This window comes from Nothobranchius furzeri, chromosome 15 (genome assembly GCF_043380555.1).
Source record: "Nothobranchius furzeri strain GRZ-AD chromosome 15, NfurGRZ-RIMD1, whole genome shotgun sequence".
NCBI classification, from domain to species: Eukaryota; Metazoa; Chordata; class Actinopteri; order Cyprinodontiformes; family Nothobranchiidae; genus Nothobranchius; species Nothobranchius furzeri.
The window spans coordinates 44,393,859-44,403,858 of record NC_091755.1 but is presented as its reverse complement, the minus strand read 5'-3'; the positions used below and the strand labels follow the sequence as shown (position 1 = coordinate 44,403,858).

The following is a 10,000-nucleotide window of genomic DNA, read 5'->3' as shown; positions in this document are numbered from 1 at the left end:
GTTTTGGACACCCGAGTGAAGAGAGGGGCGGAGCTGTCAACTGATCACCACCTGGTGGTGAGTTGGATCAGATGGCAAGGGAACATGCCGCGTAGACCTGGCAGACCCAAACGCATAGTGAGGGTCTGCTGGGAACGCCTGGCAGAAGAACCTGTCAAGACGGTCTTCAACTCCCACCTCCGGCAGAGCTTTGACCACGTCCCGAGAGCAGTGGGGGACATTGAGTCCGAGTGGGCCTTGTTCCACTCTGCGATTGTCGAGGCGGCTGTTGCTAGCTGTGGTCGTAAGGTGGCCGGTGCCAGTCGTGGCGGCAACCCGCTGGTGGACACCAGAGGTTCGGGGAGCCGTCAGGCTGAAGAAGGAGGCCTACAGGGCGTGGCTGGTCTGTGGGTCTCCGGAGGCAGCAGACAGGTACCGGATAGCCAAGCGGGGTGCAGCAGTGGCAGTTGCCGAGGCAAAATCTTGGGCGTGGGAGGAGTTTGGTGAGGCCATGGAGAAAGACTATCGATCGGCTCCAAAGAGGTTCTGGCAAACTGTCCGGCGCCTCAGGAGAGGAAGGCAGCAACTCGCTCACACTGTTTACAGTGGGGATGGGGAGCTGCTGACGTCAACTGAGGCTATAGTCGGACGGTGGAAGGAATACTTTGAGGAGCTCCTCAATCCCACCAATGCGCATTCCGAGGAGGAACCAGAGCTGGGAGGCCTGGGGATGGACTGTCCGATCTCGGGGGCAGAAGTTGCTGAGGTAGTCAAACAACTACACAGCGGCGGAGCCCCGGGGGCGGATGAGGTTCGTCCTGGGTATCTCAAGGCTATGGATGTTGTAGGGCTGTCATGGTTGACACGTCTCTACAACATTGCGTGGTCATCGGGGGCAGTTCCTAGGGAGTGGCAGACCGGGGTGGTGGTCCCCATCTTTAAGAAGGGTGACCTGAGGGTGTGTTCCAACTATAGGGGGATCACACTCCTCAGCCTCCCTGGAAAGGTCTACTCCAAGGTACTGGAGAGGAGGGTCCGATCGATAGTTGAATCTCAGATTGAGGAGGAGCAATGTGGTTTTCGTCCTGGCCGTGGAACTGTGGACCAGCTCTATACCCTTGCAAGGGTGATGGAGGGGGCATGGGAGTTTGCCCAACCAATCCACATGTGCTTTGTGGATTTGGAGAAGGCTTATGACCGTGTCCCCAGGGGCACCCTGTGGGGGACGCTCCAGGAGTATGGGGTGGGTGGCTTTCTGTTAAGGGCCATTCAGTCCCTTTACCAGAGGAGCGTGAGTTTGGTCCGCATAGCCGGTAGTAAGTCGGACCTGTTCCCAGTGAGGGTTGGACTCCGCCAGGGCTGCCCTTTGTCACCGGTTCTGTTCATCACTTTTATGGACAGAATTTCTAGACGCAGCCGTGGTGTGGAGTGTGTCGAGTTTGGTGGCAGGAGAATCTCGTCTCTGCTTTTTGCGGATGATGTGGTCCTCCTAGCTTCATCCAGCTCTGACCTTCAGCTCTTGCTGGGTAGGTTCGCGGCCGAATGTGAAGCAGCTGGGATGAGGATCAGCACCTCCAAATCTGAGACCATGGTTCTCGACCGAAAAAGGGTGGCTTGCCACCTCCGGGTCGGGGGAGAGGTCCTACCTCAAGTGGAGGAGTTTAAGTATCTCGGGGTCTTGTTCACGAGTGAGGGTAGGAGGGATCGGGAGATCGACAGGCGGATTGGTTCGGCGTCTGCAGTGATGCGGACGCTGAGCCGATCTGTCGTGGGGAAGAGGGAGCTGAGCCAGAAAGCCAGGCTCTCGATTTACCGGTCGATCTACGTCCCAATCCTCACCTATGGTCATGAGCTTTGGGTAATGACCGAAAGAACGAGATCGCGGATACAAGCGGCCGAAATGAGTTTCCTCCGTAGGGTGGCCGGGCTCAGCCTAGAGATAGGGTGAGGAGCTCGGACATTCGGGAGGGACTCGGAGTTGAACCGCTGCTCCTCCGGATCGAAAGGAGCCAGTTGAGGTGGTTTGGGCATCTGGTCAGGATGCCTCCTGGACGCCTCCCCGGGGAGGTGTTTCGGGCATGTCCTGCCGGCAGAAGGCCCCCGGGTCGACCCAGGACACGTTGGAGAGGTTACATCTCCAATCTGGTCCGGGAACGCCTTGGGGTCCTGCCGGAGGAGCTGGTGGACAAGGCCGGGGAGAGGACGGCCTGGAGCTCCCTAGTTGGGATGCTGCCCCCGCGACCCGGACCTGGATAAGCGGAGGAAGACGAAGACGAAGATATTAGATTATACATGTTAGATTATATATGTTAGGTTATATACATTAGATTATGTATGTTAGAGTGTTTACGTTGGATTATATATGTTCGATTATATACACTGCTCACAAAAATGAAAGGAACACTTTAAAGAAACACATTAGACACATCAAATCAGATTATATATGTTAGTATATATATTATATTATATATTATATTATATATGTTAGATTATATATATTAGATTATGTATGTTAGATTATATATATTAGATTATATATGTTAGATTATATATATTATATTATATATGTTAGATTATATATATTATATTATATATGTTAGATTATATATATTAGATTATTTATGTTAGATTATATATATTAGATTATGTATGTTAGATTATATATATTAGATTATATATGTTAGATTATATATATTAGATTATGTATGTTAGATTATATATATTAGATTATATATGTTAGATTATATATATTAGATTATGTATGTTAGATTATATATATTAGATTATATATGTTAGATTATATATGTTAGATTATATATATTAGATTATGTATGTTAGATTATATATATTAGATTATATATGTTAGATTATATATATTAGATTATATATGTTAGATTATATATATTAGATTATGTATGTTAGATTATATATATTAGATTATGTATGTTAGATTATATATGTTAGATTATATATATTAGATTATATATGTTAGATTATATATATTAGATTATGTATGTTAGATTATATATGTTACATTATATATATTAGATTATATATGTTAGATTATATATATTAGATTATATATGTTAGATTATATATATTAGATTATATATGTTAGATTATATATATTAGATTATGAATGTTAGATTATATATATTAGATTATGTATGTTAGATTATATATGTTAGATTATACATATTAGATTATATATGTTAGATTATATATATTAGATTATGTATGTTAGATTATATATATTAGATTATATATGTTAGATTATATATATTAGATTATGTATGCTAGATTATATATATTAGATTATATATGTTAGATTATATATATTAGATTATATTGTCAGATTATATATATTAGATTATGTATGTTAGATTATATATATTAGATTATATTGTCAGATTATATATATTAGATTATATATGTTAGATTATATATATTAGATTATATATGTTAGATTATATATATTAGATTATGTATGTTAGATTATATATGTTAGATTATATATATTAGATTATGTATGTTAGATTATATATATTAGATTATATATGTTAGATTATATATATTAGATTATATATGTTAGATTATATATATTAGATTATGTATGTTAGATTATATATATTAGATTATATATGTTAGATTATATATATTAGATTATGTATGTTAGATTATATATATTAGATTATATATGTTAGATTATATATGTTAGATTATATATATTAGATTATGTATGTTAGATTATATATATTAGATTATATATGTTAGATTATATATATTAGATTATATATGTTAGATTATATATATTAGATTATGTATGTTAGATTATATATATTAGATTATGTATGTTAGATTATATATGTTAGATTATATATATTAGATTATATATGTTAGATTATATATATTAGATTATGTATGTTAGATTATATATGTTACATTATATATATTAGATTATATATGTTAGATTATATATATTAGATTATATATGTTAGATTATATATATTAGATTATATATGTTAGATTATATATATTAGATTATGAATGTTAGATTATATATATTAGATTATGTATGTTAGATTATATATGTTAGATTATACATATTAGATTATATATGTTAGATTATATATATTAGATTATGTATGTTAGATTATATATATTAGATTATATATGTTAGATTATATATATTAGATTATGTATGCTAGATTATATATATTAGATTATATATGTTAGATTATATATATTAGATTATATTGTCAGATTATATATATTAGATTATGTATGTTAGATTATATATATTAGATTATATTGTCAGATTATATATATTAGATTATATATGTTAGATTATATATATTAGATTATATATGTTAGATTATATATATTAGATTATGTATGTTAGATTATATATGTTAGATTATATATATTAGATTATGTATGTTAGATTATATATATTAGATTATATATGTTAGATTATATATATTAGATTATGTATGTTAGATTATATATATTAGATTATATATGTTAGATTATATATATTAGATTATGTATGTTAGATTATATATATTAGATTATATATGTTAGATTATATATATTAGATTATATTGTCAGATTATATATATTAGATTATATATGTTAGATTATATATATTAGATTATATTGTCAGATTATATACATTAGGGTATATACGTTGGATTATATATGATAGATTATATATATTAGATTATATATGTTAGATTATATATATTAGATTATGTATGTTAGATTATATATATTAGATTATATATGTTAGATTATATATATTAGATTATATATGTTAGATTATATATATTAGATTATATATGTTAGATTATATATATTAGATTATGTATGTTAGATTATATATATTAGATTATATATGTTAGATTATATATATTAGATTATGTATGTTAGATTATATATATTAGATTATATATGTTAGATTATATATATTAGATTATATATGTTAGATTATATATATTAGATTATATATGTTAGATTATATATATTAGATTATGTATGTTAGATTATATATATTAGATTATATATGTTAGATTATATATATTAGATTATATTGTCAGATTATATATATTAGATTATATATGTTAGATTATATATATTAGATTATATTGTCAGATTATATACATTAGGGTATATACGTTGGATTATATATGTATACACAGTTGTAACAAGCTTTTACTTTTAGCTTCGTATTAGCAACAGTGAGCTGAAGGAGGAAGCTGCTGTGGTAGAGGACCACACAGCATCACTCTGAGAGTCACACATGGCCCATGAGCCTCACTTTGGACACCCCGGTTAAAAATGGATTTAGGAGTTTTCCAGTTACATCTAGTTTCTATAAAAGTTGTTTTTAAATAGTTTAAACGATAACAAAGAACAGCTGATGCTGCCACAGCCGCCAGCAACGCAGCTCATTATCTGGCAGGCCATCTGCCGTAGGGAGGGAGGACCTGTCTGTCCGTCCCAGACCCAGACTCCCTGAGTGGACCTGCAGGTCCAGCGAAAAGGTTCCTCTGACTCTGAGCTGCTTCACATCTGCTGCCAGCTGGAGGAGCAGAACCATCTCAGATTCTGGGTTTTACCCACACCAGAACCAGAACCAACAGTAAACAGAAACCTAGTCTGGTGGCTCTGGGTGAGAAGCAGCAGATGCTCTTTGTTGCTCCACAGCTTTTGTTGTTGAAAGCTGACACTCAGGAGTCTGGGATTGGGTCCAGCTCCGGGCAGCCTCCTCCTATTGGCTGCTCCTCCCTGTCAGTCAGCTGGTGGGGTCCCCGCCCCTCAGACCTGCTGAACCCCAGAGGGGAGGAGGAGGCAGGAGAGGGCAGCTGAAGTAAAGTTAGGAGAAGTTTCAGAAGCAGAAGTAAAGTTACCGGCTGCAGAGAGAGAGGAGGAAGAAGAGCACAAAGATGAAGCTGTGTTGCACATTTCTGGGTTCGTAGCGTTCATTCATTCATTCATTCATTCATTCATTCATTCATTCATTCATTATCTAAACTGTCAGAGAAAACTTCATTTTCATCTCATGTCTTCTTTGATTTCTTCTGCCGCTGCAAACGTCACCCGGTTAAATTATTATTATTATTATTATTATTATTATTATTATTATTATTATTATTATTATTATTATTGTTACCATCATTAAGATGGGTTTACGTGCAGAAGGAGCTGTTTGCTGTTCGGGTTTAAAGAGGCTTAGGCCGTCTGATCTCCAGACTCAAACTTTCTTTGTTGTTTGGAGTAAAAACAGAAAAACTCAGCAGACAAAGAGCCGCCGGTCCCAGAGGCCCGGTGGCCCCGGCGGTACCGCGGGACAATGCCAAGCTGCGGGCTTATTAAACTTTCTGTGTGAGTGTGTGTGTGAGTGAGTGCTGGTCTGGTTGCTTGCTCCATCTGTCGATAGTACCCCCCCCCCCCCCCCCAAAAAAAAAACTTAGCGCCCAGTCAGCTCCCCCCCCCAATCTGATATTTATACTAGTGCACAATATACCCACCATCTATAGAGCTGCAGGCCTCTGTGCCATCTGCATCCTCACACACACACACACACACACACACACACACACACACACACACACACACACACACACACACACACACTCCTAAACAGCTCTCCAGCCGATGCTCCCTGGTTCTGGTTCTGGTCCGGCTGAAGCAGAGTTACTTGGGTTTAAACGACTAAAGTTTGGAGCTAACGAGGTTGCTCCATAAATCTTTAGTTTCTGCAGCAGAGACTTGAATCCTCCAGTCAAAAGTGACGCTTTGACCTGATTTTAGAGACATTTTCTCAACAAAACGTTTGAATTTTTAAAGATTTTTACCTCAACCTGAAACAATAAAAGAACAAAGAGTATTTATTTAAATGTGCTCTTCCTTTAAAGCCAGTCAGAGTTACATAAGAGAAAGAAACTAACTAGAACATCATCAGTCGCAGACGTCAGTTTAATGATAACTAAGTCAAATCTGTACGGAGGCTTGGTAGTGCCCAATCCGGGTTTGTCATTAATGGTGTTTAAAATTGTGTTTCTGTGATTAAGCCTTTCTACTGGTTGGTTACTGTGAGCTCTGACTCGTTTTTATGGGTCTTGGGGAGATTTTTGTGTTTCTTAACTTTTGAGAGTTTTATTGGTTTCTGACATTCTGAGTCCCTGTGCTGGCGGAGCTGTCCGTTCCTGAACGCAGCACATCGGAGCTGTTCTCAGTCCTGAAACGTGTCCTCAGTGACAGACGGAAGAGTTGAGAGTGTATCCCACAGCTTTGTGCTCCATCAGCTGCTCTCTTATCTTCTCTGGATCTCCAGAAACTGAAACCTGACCCACAAAGTCCCTGACTTCCTGCGCGGGGCTTCCCTCAGTTGGATCAGGGACTTTTCTTATCCCTGCTCCTCTTTTGTTTATTCGATTGTTGCTGCTGTTGTGAGTCCTTTCTCTCTCTGCAGCAAGTCTGAAATCATACTGATGGCTGCATGCGCTGCTGGTGATTGATTTCTGCTCCAACGCATAACAATGGGATTGCACAGAAAGAGCCTGCTGCAAAGAGATAAGAATTTAATAGAATTTCTGAAAGCTGAAGGTTGGGCTTTTTGAATATTCCCTGCGTGCGCGGCGTGGAGACGGCAGATAAAGGATGGCATTTGTGGTGACTATTCTCAAATGGCTTGTAATGAATGGTTGTCATTCCCACTAATGGTTTCAAAACAGCAGAGCAGAACCGGCCAGAGCAGAACCGGCCAGAGCAGAACCGGCCAGAGCAGAACCGGCCAGAGCAGCGTTTGGGTCTGAGGCCAAGTTTCAACATCAGAGCAGATCTTTGTTGTTTCAAGTTTATCCAGATTTGTGACACAGATGATGGTGTAGTCACACACACACACACACACACACACACACACACACACACACACACACACACACACACACACACACACACACACAGGACTTATCAGATGGTGTCTCTGGGAGCTCAGGTGGTTGGTAGCAGGTAAAGAAGCTCTCTGATGTCAGAAGGTTCTGAGATTTCAGGAACTTCTGCTCGGCTTGTCTGCAGAAATCAGATTAGAGAGAGAGAGGGAGAAAGTCGGGGGGGGGGGGGGGGGGGGCTCTGTTTGTGTGTAGTAACGGGGGAGGTGTGTGGGGGAGGGGGCTTAAGCCCTGCCCATCTGATGCTGGAGGTTTTACTACAGCTTCCGTGATGTCATGGCAGAGGGCGGAGGGGGGGGGGGGGGGTACAATGGCTCGTGAGGGAAAGGTAAGTCAATATTAGGTTTTTTCCCCTCCTCGCTGACAAAGGCAAATGAAGCCATGTTTTTGCTTACAAACAAGTCGGTGAGGCGCGGGTGCGGATCCGTGCGCAGAGGCGCTGCGTAGAGGCCGTCCGTCCGCGCGTCCGCTCCCCGTTTCTGCAGCTGGACGTTCGGGACGGGATAGTCAGCTGATTTCTACACCTTTACCTGGGATTTTCTCTTGTTTTACTCCGAACTACTTTTGTAAAGCCAGCTGAAACTGTCCGAGCCAAACGAGGTCGCGGAGCAGAAACGGAGGAAACACAGGAAGGAGGTAAAATCCACGTTTTCTTAAATCTGTGGGGATTATAATTCATATTTATTCTAACTTTGCTGGTTTCCGGGTCATGCTGCTGCTCCTCATCCTGGAAGATCTTCATTGTGAATAAAACTCAGCCGCTCTGTAAAACTTGAATTCTCCCTAAAATAAAGTGCGCGTTTATTTGGTCCTTAAGTGGTTCCTCCTCCCTGGTATGGCGCTGTTTGGGGCACCGAGCAGCCGCAGCCGCTGCTGACATGACTCGTTTCATCTCCTTCAGCGCAAACTTCCCTGTCCTCTGAGGGCTTCACCTCCTGGGTCTCCGGGAGCGAGAGCAGCTGCTCCCGCCGTCCGACGCCGAGCAGCGGCTCCGGGTTGGAGGGAGACCCGTCCGGATGAGGATGAGAGGATGTTTACAGGCGCACAGATGGATGGAGGGATGGGAGGATGAGGGATGGAGGGAGGGGTTGGCCATTTGATCCTCTGCAGCAGGAACAGAGATGCTCTTCAAATGTCATCCGCCTTTGGCGCAGATGAGCGGAGGAAAAGTCCTCAGAAGCAAGTCAGAACAAACGCTGCGGGTTTTCGCCGAGGCTCGATGCCTTTTATTTTTATTTTCATCGTTTCCTCCCCCTTCCTCCTCCTCCTCCTCCTCCTCCCCCTCTTGGCTTTGCTTACATGACCGCGCAATGGGCTCCGTGTGCGCATCGCTGTTTGTCAAAGCACCTGCGTCCTAAGATGGAGGAAGGAGATGAAGGATGCGTTATGTCAGCGGCTCTTTAACTTCCTCGCATCCTCCAAAGGAAACTTCCGCCGTGTGGAAGCAGGTAAACTTCCAGAATAGTTGTGATGCTGCTGAGACCGTCAGCTGTTTCTCCGTGAGGACCGGGGGTGAAGGTCGGAGCGGTTGTTTTTCTCCTTTCAGCGGATTACAGGATGAGGTTATGGAGCTGCAGCTGGAGGAGGGACCCTAAAGGTGCTGGAAGCAGCAGCTGGGGACAAACTGCTCCCTGTTTGCTTGTGAAGCCGGTCAGGAATGAAAGGTCAGGGTCGGTCTGGAACCGGGACCGGGACCGGGACCAGGGTTGGTGGATCCAACACCGGGTCTCCCGGTGCTGCTCATCCTGTCTGAGTTTAAAAGCTGTTGTGACACATTTGTGAGGCTGAGGTCGGTGGGGGGGTCCTCCTGGTTACCATGGCGCCGCCTGGCCTCCACACACCCATCCCATCACTGATAACAGGCACAGGCATCTTAGATTTCAGACTCATGCTCCGTTTTCTGGATAATCTGTTTCCTTGAGTCCGTCTCGCTGCAGAACTCCTGGTCTTTCTGCGCCTCCGACCCGGCTCGCTGTCATCACACTGAGTTGTCTGTAAATCCTGCTCAGCGGCCGGACCAGGGCCGAGCATCTGGTTCTGGGTGTGCTCTAAGGCTGCTGCAGACA

At 41.3% G+C, this 10,000-nt stretch overlaps 1 protein-coding gene across 14 annotated transcripts in view; it reads left to right on the top strand.

The window, feature by feature from the left end:
• Positions 1-10,000, top strand: part of LOC107396515 (myelin transcription factor 1) — a 132,093-nt gene that overhangs the window by 80,684 nt on the left and 41,409 nt on the right. For 2 of the 14 annotated variants that reach the window (XM_070544904.1, XM_070544898.1), the window contains exon 1: positions 5,823-5,952. The exons of 10 other annotated variants lie outside the window; for them this stretch is intronic. In XM_070544904.1, coding sequence (XP_070401005.1) covers positions 5,928-5,952 — 25 coding nt within the window. In that variant the 5' untranslated portion in view covers positions 5,823-5,927. Of the gene's footprint in view, positions 1-5,822; positions 5,953-8,431; positions 8,571-9,188; positions 9,383-10,000 lie in introns of those variants that run through there. 2 more of the 14 variants (XM_070544903.1, XM_070544895.1) reach the window with 2 other exon arrangements.